Source organism: Oculina patagonica, chromosome 6, assembly GCF_052425735.1.
Source record: "Oculina patagonica isolate OP01 chromosome 6, crgOcupat, whole genome shotgun sequence".
Classification (NCBI taxonomy): domain Eukaryota; kingdom Metazoa; phylum Cnidaria; class Anthozoa; order Scleractinia; family Oculinidae; genus Oculina; species Oculina patagonica.
The window spans coordinates 31693369-31707555 of record NC_135763.1 but is presented as its reverse complement, the minus strand read 5'-3'; the positions used below and the strand labels follow the sequence as shown (position 1 = coordinate 31707555).

Sequence of the window (14187 nt, the reverse complement as noted above, 5' to 3'; positions counted from 1 at the left end):
TTTGAACTACTGTTGGACTAAACAATTTTCAAAGTTAATTCAGCCTTTCGCTATAACTTTATATTATACCGCCCAGGAGACACATTTTGTTGTAATGAAGCTATGGTTTCGTCTTTTAGATTCATAGAAGCCGCTAAGTCACTGACACAGTCGCTTTAATTTAATAATAGGCTTTTTCCTACCTCGAAAAACCTTTCTTGTGGATTGAATGAGTTTTGTTTGCATTAACAAATAAATATAATATGAAAAGTTTGGCACCAGGTCTAAAGTAGAGGAAAAAATTACTAGGGATCTATTTAACAATTAGACTGCGAGCCCGAGTTTTCTATGAGCAAATAGTCAACGAGGCACAGCCAAGTTGACTATCGCTCATAGAAAACGAGGGCGGTCTTAAGGATTGCAGTCCAAAACCTACAATATTGTGCACTTTGAAGTCAAAAATCAAGAAAATTTACTGCTTAAAGAGCTAGGCGCGCGCGACTGTTTTCTAGAGGAACAGTGGGAGAACCAATCAGATTCGCGGATTTCCAATAGAACACAGCTGAGTTTCTACTAAAATAAAATAACATATAAGCACATTACCCGAGCATGCTCCTTGTGGTGTTTTCTTATATCCTTTTTTACACCGGCAATTATATCCACCATCCTTGTTTTCACATTTCGAATATTTCGGGCAGTCATGCTTGTCTATCTCACATTCGTCAATATCTGAAGCAAAAAAGACGAAATTCTTATTAACTTGTGTTCTTTACCATTTTAACATTGGGAAATGGGGCCCGATTTGAGGCCGATGTGGGGCCGATGTCAGACCAATGTGAGGGGGGCCCATGTGAGGCCGTTGTGGGACCTACGTCAGCCTGAATGAGAGGTAGAATTGTGGAGAAGGAGGAGGCAAAAAGTAAAATTGCGGTGGTTGTGGCGGAGAAGGTTTTGCCGATGTTTTATTTTACAGTGCCTTTATTACTAAGTTCACTCAAGCGTATCGACTAAGATTGTAGGCAGTGACAAACTCGTCGAGCCGTTTATAACAGCAAAAGATTCAATACGTGCAAAAGTATTTCTACAATTTGCCACACATGCCTTATTATGTAAATTGAGCGTAACATCTTTTTATTTTGAATTCGCAGAATTCAGAATGGCGTCATGAAACGTCGGTTTATTTAGCTTATTTTTACATGTTTATGGTATCATCTGCAGTTTAATTAAATCCACCGCATTTTAATTGATGAGTCTTTGACGTCACGCCCGTTAATGTATTCCCCGCCTCTTGTTGATAAGATTCGACCTTAAAAAACGGAGTAACCGATCCCTACTATACTTACATGTATTGGCCTGTAGAGCTACTGGTAATTGGAAATGTTTTTCACATTTTCGCCTTTTGGATTTTTCAAATTTGCAAAGACCTTTTAAAACTTACCTATACAGCGTCGTGGGTCTGTACTCGCGCGGTATCCTGTGCGACAGGGGCAAGAATATTTTCCCATTTCGTTTAAACAGAGCTGGTTAGGACCACATGAACCGCTGACCGAACACTCGTCAATATCTGTAGAAATGTTTGGTATAAAAATGGAATGTTAATGCACACGTTAAGTTGTTATACACCAAGTACTGTTAATTGTTCAATTCTGTCCGTGTACATGTTTTAAGTTCAATTCTTATTACAATGTTGAAATTGGGGCAGAGTTTTTAAAATTGAAATTCGTAAAAAATTATTTAAGATTGCCCATTTCAATTTCCTAATTTGTAGTGTATACCAATTTATTAGATTTTTATTTTGAAGGCCCTCCTGAAAACATTTTCTAGTGATTGAAGGCTTCCTTATTACTATTATTATACTTTCATGAATTATTATTATTATTATGATTATGATTATGATTATGATTATGATTATGATTATTATTATTATTATTATTATTATTATTATTATTACCGACTCACGAACACGTGACTTCTGATGTCATGTGACTGGCCATGTGACCACGATACTCATTAGCTTTTATACAAGAGAATATTTGGAACACTGAAAACACACCCTCCCCGCCCTTTTCCATCAGCTGGTTCCAATATCATAAAACCTGGAAAAGGAAAATCAAGAGATCGCACAAACTCGGATCAGGTCGAGTGTTACAATTTCAGTTATTATAACAATGTAGTAATTTTTCAAAATTAATATTAAGCACTCTTATATTTATACCTGTTTTCTCTAGAGAGAAGACGCTTCTTTATTTTCTTCTTTTTTTGTTTTTTGATCTACTTCTATTTCAAAAAACGTGGACCGATCAAAGCTTTAAGGCAAAACCGAAAGGTTGTATGGGTAGAAGAGGAGAACAGCTGCATGTGCTGAATACTACCGAGCGCAAAGCGGCGAGGTGAATATCCACCACTAGCCACCGACACTGAGGTGCACTGTTAATTCAAAAGATCTGTTTTAGCCCCAAAGTGCCGATTTAGCCCCAATAGGCCAAGGGCTAATTTGGCCCCTTTGAGGGCTATTTTGAAAATTTGGCGCAAAATGGCTCCTACGAAAACCAATTCGTCCCCATATAAAACCAATTTAGCCTTCACTGAAAACCAATTCAGCTCTCAAGTCTATTATAGCCCTAGCCATCATAGCTGTTTTGGCCCTAACTATAAGAGTCACTTCTCTTATAAATCTGAGCTGCCCCAGTTAAAGGGTCAATTCGGCACTGGCCCGGTACTGATTTAGACCTTATCTTTTGGGTCGTTTTGTGCATTTTAATTATGGACAGAGAAAGTCGAATTTTCACATGCTAGGTATAGCTGTGGACATCACATTCTTTTAACTATACATTGTATAACAGTGAAAATTACGAAAAAAAGGCATTTTGTCTGTATCATGTTGTTGTGATATCCCGACACAATTATGCGCGATTTAAAATTTGAGAAACAAGCCCAGTTCCAGTCGACTTATAATGTATACCGGATATCAGGGATGGACTCATGATTTTTGAATCGATCCCCCCTTTATTAAAATATGATTGTGTCAAGAAATGTTTTGTTTTCTCATGATTTTCTGTTGTTTGATAGATTCCGTTGTTACGATTATTTGTTTCGTTGCGCGCGTTGCGTGCCTTTTTGCGCTTGCCGAGAGGCTCTGGACGGAACATGCGCAATATACGTTCTTCCCGGCCTCCCCTTCGGTACTTTTGGCGCTTGATTCTGAAAAGCAACGGTTTCGAAGGTCGCTCATCATCACTGGAGTTAATTTTTATGCACGGAAAAGAACGTTTTACTCTCGTAAAGCACAGTTCTAAGAGCTAAGCAGCTGTATGGAGCCTTCTTGCATCGGATCTCAGATTTGTACGCCTGTTTCGACCGCTCTTGATGACCAAGGTAAGCTCGATTGTGTCCATGTGCTGCCTGAATTGAGCCTGAACCAAGTGATTCCTAATCCTAGCTAGATTGTCAACTGTGAAGGTAAGAATTCCTCAAGTTTTGAGATGCTAAATGATATATTAAATACGAAGACACATCTTCGTAAATGTACATGTTAGTCGTTAAAAAATGGTTCATTTTTTCTAGGCTGACATGAAATTTACATGTTTTACTAACTGATATTAAATGTACCAGGGTCACTAGGAAGAACAGTTTTACTGATTATGTGCCCTGTGTACAAAATGTAAATAATAAACCCTAAAGACTTATTGAATATATAGCAGATATCGTATGATCTACATTGAATATGTCTGTTTTTGTTTGCTAATATAAAACATTGCATTGGCTGATACTACATGTATTATTATTTAGCAGACCTTTTTGTTTGGTGCAATGCTGCTTTATGGTGTGATTTAGGTTTATGCCAGGGTGGTGTTTAGCTTTATGCTAAGGTATCCTATCCTTTTAGGTATTTTTAAATCACACTGTTTAGTGCCATGTACCTTGACTATTATTATGACAATAATTTATATCCTGAGCTCTTTACTTTTGGTGCAGTGCTGCTTTACATGTTTGGTGTGATTAAGGTTTATGCCAGGTTGGTGTTTAGCTTTATGCTAAGGTGTCCTTCTGTAAAGCATTGATAAATCACACTGAACTGCACTACACTGCACAGTAGCTGTGTGTAAAGGCCTATAACACATGTATACCTATTTCACCAAGGTCCATAAATATACATGTACATGTATGTGCAGTGTAGTTTGATTTACTGAACATATTAAACTAAAAAGCATTATTAAATTTTACATTTGTGACATCTTGAGCATCAAAAGCCATTTAAAAAATTGTGTTAAATAAGGTTTACATGTATACAAACAAAATTAAACCGCTTTAGACAAGAAACCTTGATTTGCCATAATTATTACTGTCTTAATTGAATTTCTCCATTATTTTGTATATTGAAATGTCTTGGAAATTGAGTGTGAAACGATATAATTGCTCATACTATTATGTTATTTTCAGATCGGACATTATATTGTTGGGATGTCCAAAGGTAAGTAAAAACCCAGATTTTATCATTTACATTGTATTTTAAAACTATCTGTAACAATTTCTGCCTGGTTCCTTTTATTATATACATGTATATCTTTTTTGAGTTTAATTCTGCACAAAATATTAATTGTCACATAGTTTAATATAGTTAAAAGTTAAATTGCTCATAATTAATAATCATTAGGTAATTGGGATTCACAATTACTGAGCACTGTAGATCCTCAATAACAGCTTTTTGTCAACAATTATTTTAAGCCTTTTTTTGTTTGGAATGGTGATTGTTGTTTTATAGTATCCTACCTTGTTAGGCATTGATACATGTAAATCACATTGTTGACAATATGTCTCCGTGCACTAGCTTGCCTAATTAATGCCAAGTTCTCCAAAATCTTAGTCAGCATTTACTGTAGATGCAGTGTCCCTATTCCTTCACACATTGTCATAACAGAGACCAAACTTTTGTCCAAAAGGCGTCCATTATAGTGGAAGTTGACAACTTAAAGCCACTGTTTAGCTTACAATGGCCGCGGGCGCACTTGGCGAGTTAACCGGGTTACTTCCAATTAATCAATTAAAGTTAACTGGGTTATCAAAACTGTCTGATGCGGCCGCATATTTGAAGAGTTAACCGACCCTTAACCAAGTTAGTGGTTCCCATGGAAATTAATTAAAGAACAATGGATTTTTATAACCCGGTTAGGTTAATTCTAAACTACCTTTCTGGGTAGTTTTAACCAGGTTAGCGGTTTCTTATCAGATTCAACTATTGTTTTAATCGTCAACCAATCACCACTGTGTGAGATGAGATTTCGTTTTCTGTCACACGCAAACATGGCATCTGGACACAATTCATGGCTTAATTCTATAATTTCCCTCACTACTAGAGAACTCGAGAACCGGGGCAACAATGATTTGGCTCAGTCAGGGCTATCGTGGCATCCTCAGCAAGCTTGGCCTGCAGCTTCGCTATAACAGGCACGTTTGCATGGTTCATTCATGACTTGAAACACCACATTCCCCTCACTCATCAGAGGGTGGCGAAAGTTCAACCTGTTCAACATTTACTTCTGAACACCCTGGAGAAATTATTGTAGAGGAAGAAATTGAAATAAATCTCAAAAGCAGAAAAATAATTGGGCATATGATAACTAACATGATTAAGATAGCCAGCCATTTCATTTATTTACAAGTAGCTAAATCATGACAACACTTCAGTCTTGTCTGATCTTAATGCAGCCTCTAAAAAAGTTTAACCGAGTTAGTTATCGTAACCATACTTTAACCGAGTTAAGTTTTGTGGAAATTTTTAACCGGGTTTCTAAAAAATTACCCCGTCAACTCTCTAAGTGCGGCCGCAGCCAATAATTTCAAAATAAGCTCATTTTGTAGATGTACATGTACAGTGTACAGGTTTTTATTTTTTGGTATGTGTACACGAAGTGTCCACTCTGTTTTGCTTGCGGTTATTTTTATTTGCTGGTTGGGGCAGTACTTTATATATAAATTTACTACATTATATAGTTTAAAAATACTTGAATATCATAACAACAAGGACTTTTACATGTACAGTTTGACTTTATCTTGTTTAGTAAGTTTAACTTGTTACTACATGTACTTTAGCAGTTTACATTTAGTTTAATTTGGTCAGCTGTATGTAGTAAGGGGACTTATCTCTTGTTTTTTTTTTTCTGCAGAGAGCTGCTTCAGTTGATGATGACCTTGCCATTTTTGTTCAACCACAAATTGTTGCCGTTGGAAGTTTTGACTTCGACAAATTCTTTGCTGTGTTAAGGAGTGGTGTTGTACAGTATTCTATACCAGAGCATTGTGTGATTAGAGCTTAAGCATATAAAAACAATATTGCATTTTTACAAAGAAACATATAGCATGCTGGCAGTAAGTAATGCCTTTCGCTAACTGTAATATCATATAATAAAAAGCACAAAGCTGCGATGATTGTGTGCAAGTAAAATACCACAATGACTCCTAAAAAATCATGTTACAATAACATTCACATGTTAAGGGCTGTGCATGAGTGTACATGAGTGGTCACTGCAATTTATTAGACAGAAAAATAAAAAAATTAGGACTCATTTGGTCACAAAAGTGTGCTATTTTTGTCCCTAGCTATCAGTTGGAATTGGCTACTGTAAGGGTTATTATGAGGACTGTAGTGGTCATTATGACAGCCATATAGCAAGTAGATAACCATCGACTCTGATAGCAAGTGCTGGTGCTGATTTAGTTCTGACGATGTGTTTAAGCTGAGCATGAGCCAAAACTACTACAAAATGAGTGTCATTTTTACTGCCTTAGGAGGGTTAGAAACGGCTCCTATGAGGGCTATTTAAGAAAACCAGTATCGTTTCGGCCCCTTAGTTAGGGCCAATTCAGATCTTTTAAAATCCAAAATAGCACCACAGTTTTCCAAAAATGGCTCTTCTTTTGGGTCATTTGAACTCCCCAAAAAGGGCCACTTCAGCCCTTTGTAATGGGGACAAAAAAGCTCTGTTACAAAAGGGCTAAAAGAGCCCTAAAAAAGGTACCGTATTTTACTCACCGTTTCGGCCCCATTTTTGGGGCCAAAACAGATCTTTTGAATTAACAGTGTGAATATTTGTTTTAGTATATACTAAAACAGTGAGATTCTATAACTCGAAAGGATGATGCTTAACTTATTTATTCCTGCAACGATTACAATTTTTTGCACGCGTTGCGGAGGTGAATAGTTAACAATTATTCCATGAGCCCGCGTTGGATGCGAGTTGGCTATAACGACTCGTATCCAACAAGGGCGAATGGAATAATTGTTTTATTAAATTCTTCTCAAGTTTAAATCGACTGGACATTTCATTTTGATGTAAACGAAGTGATACTATGAGGAGGCGCGAAAATTTCTGGCGCGGTGTTCACTTCTTGAGTTGAATGAAACATACGAGGAAAGCGAGCAAGAGAGTTTTCTTCAGAAGATTTTCCTCAAACAATCCCCTCTATAGTCGTCTAAATATCCTGGAAATTGTGACAACAGTTAAGATTTACGAGAAGATACGAAGCAAAACCTTTTCTGGAAACTACAAGTCTTGTGCAAGTCGAACGAAGCAAGTGTTTACATTGTACTTTACGGCTCCATGGCTGTCATCAAGACTGCTATATTATTTGAAGCGAAATTGAGCTCAAAGTGGAACAGGTTTATTGAAGTATGAAAAATTAAAACCAAGATTGAAAGGTAACAAACTTTACTGAGGTGCTGAGCCTAGTTTTATGACGTACACTGAATGAAACTGTGTCCGTTTGCCGTTCTTTCGTAAATTATTTGCTGCTTTTCTACTTTATTCACTCGCTCTTGTTGTGCGTTCAGTTTAAAAGTATTATTTATTACACTTTTCGCATCTATCTTTTTGTTTTGCGTAGTTAAATTTACTATGGCATTTCTGTGGTTTTTGTAGGCACCGCTAATTATTTGTTGTTCATAAAGCTCGCCAAATTTGCTGTTCAAAACCATTTTTTTGATTGAACTGTCGCTTCCCGCAGAAAAATTTTACGCTGAGCGGCACTTGCCGCACTCATTTCCCATATAAGGTCAAACAAAGATATACGACCTGATAGCCGGGATTCAGTAAACCAATCAGAAAGCTAGAAATGCAATATCCGAGGTTAAGAATTTAATAACAAAGGATATTCAAAATTTGAGTAGCCAATCAGCGAACGCCAAAAATGCTTTACACTGTTTTAGTATATACTGATATATAGATTTAGGGAGGCGGAGCTCCCCATTTTAACAATGTTTCCATTCGGATAAATATGCGGTCAGAGCTAGCCCATAGGTGCAAGACAAATTTGAATCGATCGTCATTAAAATGAGTTTCTTACGGTACAACAAAAATAATAATCTCTAGGCAGAACATTTCATGGCCTCGTAAAAATTAATTAAGCGTTATTAATTCATTGCTTTCTAACAGAAAGCAATATAACAGAAAGATAAAACAATATAACAGAAAGAATTATACATGCTGGCCCAAAGGTGCAAGACAAATTTAAATCGATGATTGTTAAAATGAATGCCTTACGGTACAACAAAATTGATAATCTCGAGGTAGAACAACTCAAAGCTTCGAAAGGATTAATTAAAAATAATTCATTATCTGCTTTCTAAAAATAGAAAAAAATATATGCTGGCCGGTAAGACAAAATTGAAACGATCATGGTTAATATGAATGACTTACGCTACAACAAAAATATTAATCTTAAGGCAGAACAACTCACGGCCTCGTAAAAATTAATTAAGAATTCTCTGCTTTCTATGAGAATAGAAAATAGTTTCGCGATTCTCTTATCGACGTCAATATATTTCATGGACAAATATTCCCTTCTCTTTCTTGCCTGTATTGGCACTCAAATGGGTTGCTCACGTACGCAAATTTAAAACTCATCTGGATAAATCGGTGGTTATTTTTTTTATTTCTTACCGATTGCATAGTTTAAACAGATTTTAACGTATACTAAATCATCTCTATTCAGCGTAGTTATTCAGTGTAAAAGTGAACTTGACTAAGGCAAAAATCATGATTCAGTTTGTATTCACATCTTGCGCTCGGTGGGGTAAACGCGAAATTCAAAACAGTTAAGTTTAAATAAATTAATTTTGTTCGAGCGTTCTGCTTTGTAGTCGTTTAACACTTCTAGAAATGTCACTAATACTGTATGAGTTTTTTTCTGCCAAGAAAATTTATGCCTGAAAGTCGGAATAAACTCACAGCAATAAAAATAAACACTCATCTGACAAAACATCGCGGCAAGGGAATGGAATTCGAATTTATACGGCCAAAGAAAATCAACTTACGGCAATAGATAATCAGTTAATCCATAAAAAAATAAAACCAACTCAAAGGGAACAAAAACAATGAACTGACATGAAAGTTTAAGCTTGAATGTACTCATATTAAAAACGGCAAAGTATTTACGGATAGATCTAAGCCTTGAAAACCGAATCTATCGAAACTGCGCCCAAAAAGTAAGAACAACATGAAACGTTCTGTCATAAAATGGGGCTCAGCAATTCATTACAGGTTGTGACCTTCAGTCAGGGTCCTGTCTCTTTCTTCAGACAGTTCAGAGGACATGATCCATGCAGTGGCCATGGCTAGCTTCGTTTTAAAACTAACTATGGCCGCCATGTTGGGGCGACGTCGTGCGCGCGTGCCCGCGAACCATGCCGCTAGCCACGATGACCATGAAAACTCAAATGCTTGGTTCCTCCTAAATTCTATCCTCGCATAACAGTTATGGGGCTACGTTCTGCGGCCCTTCGGGCCGCTAAGGAGCTCCCCTAATAATAGATACTTGGACATGACAAACGCGAAGTTGTCGATTTCTTCCTCTTTCTACACGAAGAAACAAGGTACTTTTAGCCACATCTGGTGCCCCCTGGTTCACAATCTACCCGGCGTTTTTTTGTATTTTTTTTTGTCGGTAGGGCATGAAGGTCACGAATGTTGATTGGCTTAAAACTGGTCATCTTTCATTGCCCACTTGAAATTGCCTCAATGGGGGAAGGGGAATGGGACGGAGGAAATTGGAGGGATTAAAATTACGTGCGTTATAGACGTTTTCCATGTGTTTAACTCAACAATAAATCATCGCTTAGACCTCAGTGCAAAATAGAATTGCTGCTAAGTTAGAAATAACCAGTACGAGATGTAAATGAAAGAGTCACGTTATGTTTCATGAGTTTTAAGAGTAAAACGAAAACAACTCTGATATTTCCACCTTCAAAGTCTTTAAAAGTGATCAAAGTGCCTTTGACCTTTCATACTGACGGCCGAGTATCGTATATCGCATGTTACGCTTCAGCATAACGCACTTCTTGTTGAACAGCAACAAAAGGAAATATAAACGCTACTGGGTTCGTCTAAAAGCAGGCTTTCAGTTGTTATCCAAAAGAGTTTAAACATTAACCACCCGGTTTCAAGCTACTCAGTAGCTTCTTGTTTCCTGTAGTCCAATATGCAAAATTCTAGTAAATACCCAAAGAACCATACGGTCTTGCCTTTAAGCTCTAATCAATTAAAATAGCTGTATATCCTCTTTTTCAAATTGTTTTCACGTTCTGCAATATACTCGTTAAAGTGTAAAGTCGAAATTAAATTGAAGAAGAATTAGGCGTGGACCGGTGTTTTTAGATATAGCTATCTTAAGAGACAGATTCTGAATTTTTCGAGAATCGTCCGACAGAAAGGGAATTTCAATTTTATTTTTATTTGCCCCAAATAAACCTTTTAGTAAACTATTTTCGAAAATGACATTAAACGGTTCAGTTTCCTTTAACTTTTTTTAAAATTAAGAAAAGTTAAAAATTCGAAAAGCACATCCACCGTGGCGACCATTTTGGATGAAATTTAAGGTGTTTTCACGACACTCGTGTATACATACCAAACAACTACTCAGTATACCCTTTACACAGCTGTTTGGGTATCTCTTGAAGTTTATTTTCAGATATATTTTGTTTGAAAATATCACGTTTAAGAAAAGTTACGATCTTCGACAACCGACCCATTTCTAGAACATAAACGACAGGGCGAATATTAGCTAACTTCAAGATTGTCAAAAGCGGTCTGGTATATGATTGTTTTGGAGTTAAAAAACGACACCAAATTGAAGCTAAACCTTTCTTCTCTCTGTCTGAAAAATATTACTGGTGGCCCGTAAAAACTATTCCGCTGAGAGAATTAACCATAAAGGCTGTTTTTCGCTCTGACTCTCTCTATTTATAGTAACTATTTGTGAATTTGTCCCGAAATATAATTCTTCCTAGCGGCTTTTGTACCGTAAAGATCCCGATTAATGCCACGAAAGAACTTGAACGTTTAAACAGGTTTTAAAATTCAGTGTGCATCGTGCATCGGTAGTTGCCCTAGCATGAAAGAACAGCTTTCGTTGCGGGATTAGTAATTAGGAAGATGTACGTTTCGGTCTCGACATTCTGTCTGGATGTGAACGGCGTGGTATAAATTAAATTAAAGGCAAATCACGCTTCTCATAGATAGAACAAAATAAAACATAATCCGACCCAATTTACTTAAAACATGTTCATGGTATAAAGTCCTTAATGATGGGAGCGTAAGTATTTCTTTATCTTAATTAAATCACAGAAAAACTACCCGGGAATAAATCAAACCGTCGGCGTGTTTACAGAAGGAAAAGAGAAAAGTAAACATTTGCGTCCCTTCAATGATAGTTCAGGTTGTCTTATTGTGCAAAACTACGGTTGTGTGATGTTAAAATCACCTTTTATGTGCTTAAATCTATTAATGTTTAACATTATTTTCTTTAAGGGGGAACGTATTTATTTGAACATTGCTGACCCTACTGGAAGTAACTCAAACGAATTTAAAACTTCCAGTTTCGTGACGGCTAATATTTGCATTTGTCTTGTCCTGAACCTTTGCTGTTTAAAAATAACTGAATTAAACATCACGATAGTTGCAAAGATAACCTCGGTGTTAACATAAATAGTAACGAAACTGCGGCCTGTTTGTGATCATAAATTATAAATATTACTTCTTAAATGTACACACAATATACTTACATAAATGTCTACAATGTTCCTAACCAACCAAACTAAACAACCGCTAGAAATGATCAACTGGGCGGCAGAAATGTCTCCAAACTCGACGTTTTAACAAGTGAAACGATTCTGCACTATATAACATTTCTATAAACAGCACCTGGTGTGTGATATTGTTACCAACCGTTTGTTCGCGCGCAAACTCACGGAATGCAATTACGTGACACAGCCCCAGTCACGGTAATTTCCCTTGCGTCTGATCACCCTACAAACTTCCCTCAGGGGAGGTGCGGCGGGGCAAAGCGATTGGAATCTAAATTACATTTTAATCTCCCAATGAGAGGGTGCACCAGTTGGTAAAATTCATACAAAAGGCGATCACCCTCCACTCTCACCACCACCTTCTCGATAAAAAAAGGCATAAAAATAGGCAGATCCGTGGAGAAACAGGTGGGGTATAAAATAGGTTTGAAAAAGTAATACTTCGGGCCTCATAATATGCAAACACGTATTCTACTAAATCTTGTCAGATGACACAGTGTCATATAACACAACAAAACAGTTAATTTCTAGGGACGACTATTATGATAACAATCATGACATGGATGACGTCAACTCAACCAGTGTCGCTACAGGAACACTTGCTTACGGCATCAACCAGCAAAGCTGTGTAAGGAGCTTTTCTCTTGACGGCTGGTACAGGTGTTTCCAAATTGAGAGCTTCGCAAATTACTTGAAGCATAGCAACTTTTAACTTATTGAGCTTGCTCTCCCGGACCAATGCACAAATGTTGAATTGGTCATATGTTATCGGATGTTGCAGATCTAAGGACGACAGAACAGATTCTCTTGCCGTACAAAAGTTTTCCTCTTCTGTTGCTGCACATACGTCTTCTTCAGTGGCTAATTGCTGTCGCCTTTTTGCAGCAAGACGGGAAAAGAACGAAGTGACTTGTTGGACCGTTAGGAATTCGGAACTAGAAAAAAGTTTCTCCCCGCCTTCGTCTCTTGCGCATCGCATGTCTTTAGCGACAACATCGGGATTCACTTTTCTTCCAGTAACTTGACCAACATTGAACTTGGCCTCCAAATATTCCTTCTGTTTTGTATTAAATCTGTAGGATTTTTTGGGGGCTCTAAGGGCCCAACCTTCTGAAAGAATAGACGAGGAAACAACGCGGTGTTCAGTAGACGTGGGACACGTACTTGGAATTGGTGCCGCGCCTTCTTGCAGCAGAGAAGCATACGTTATCTTAGCGATGTCTGATAAAGACTGTCTCTCCAGTGTTTTGGTGCAAGATTCAAGTGAAAGATGTTTTTCAAGCGAGGACAGTCGCTGAAAAACGCGAACACACCCCTCTTGCGGGCAGGAAAACACAGCAGCTTCTCCAGATCCTTCTGAATCTGACTCCTGGACATTTTCGGCCGCCTCAGATGTAGAGCAATGGGTTTGCGTATTAACTGGCTTCTGCGCCACTTCGTTGAAGTCACCAGCAGAAAATGGAGTGGAGATGGATGTAACAGCGCCTGTCAACAAAGAACAGCCAACGTAACAGGGACCGCTCAATGGGAGGGGCTAGGGGGCTTCCCCCCCCACTTTTTTACAGTAACAGAAAAAAAATATAATGAATAAAAAACAAACGAAAAATCACTGAAAATATTTTGTTTCTGGAAGCCATATTATTGATTTAGTTTGTGAAGGACGAAAGTAACAGCAGTTACTAACATAAAAAAAGTTAATGCTGACCCTGAAGGTCAGTGAGTAGCGTTATTTTTTTATTTTTTTCCCGGGGGAGCATGCCCCTGTCCTCCAACCGACTCCCCTAAGTTGAGTCACTCCAGGGTTCGACCTTAAGCCACCCCCCCACTCAAATTTTTCTTGCGCGGTCTCTGCGTAAGAACATGTGTTTTGTTTTGTGAACAAGATTGGATTACATGAACAAACGCTTGTGACTGTAGAACACCACTTAGGCGACGAAACACAACAGAGATATGCCAAGATATCCCCCTTTTACCAAACCAATCTTGCTGGGATTCTCGAAACATTTGTGGAAGAAATTTCATCGCCCAATCACTCACTATAAACACTCTTTCTTCATTTAAACTTTCAATTACATCTAGGCGAGCTTGGTCTTGACGGACGGATCTTAACTGGTGGCATTTCCACGCTTGTA

At 37.6% G+C, this 14187-nt stretch overlaps 1 protein-coding gene and 1 long non-coding RNA gene across 5 annotated transcripts in view; one reads left to right on the top strand and one right to left on the bottom strand.

Moving 5' to 3' along the window:
• Positions 1-14187, bottom strand: part of LOC144658130 (uncharacterized) — an 80621-nt gene that overhangs the window by 2351 nt on the left and 64083 nt on the right. For all 3 annotated transcript variants that reach the window (XM_078518472.1, XM_078518473.1, XM_078518471.1), the window contains exons 14-15: positions 1418-1543; positions 583-708 (exon numbers count right to left, since the gene is read on the bottom strand). In XM_078518472.1, coding sequence (XP_078374598.1) covers positions 583-708; positions 1418-1543 — 252 coding nt within the window. The remainder of the gene's footprint in view (positions 1-582; positions 709-1417; positions 1544-14187) is intronic.
• LOC144658385 (uncharacterized) lies at positions 2933-6542 on the top strand. 2 transcript variants are annotated; one of them, XR_013571684.1, is made up of 4 exons: positions 2933-3438; positions 4420-4450; positions 5334-5424; positions 6144-6542. It is a non-coding gene; the product is annotated as an uncharacterized LOC144658385 (long non-coding RNA). The 2 variants fall into 2 exon arrangements; XR_013571683.1 differs by lacking the exon at positions 2933-3438 and having other exon boundaries at positions 3457-4450.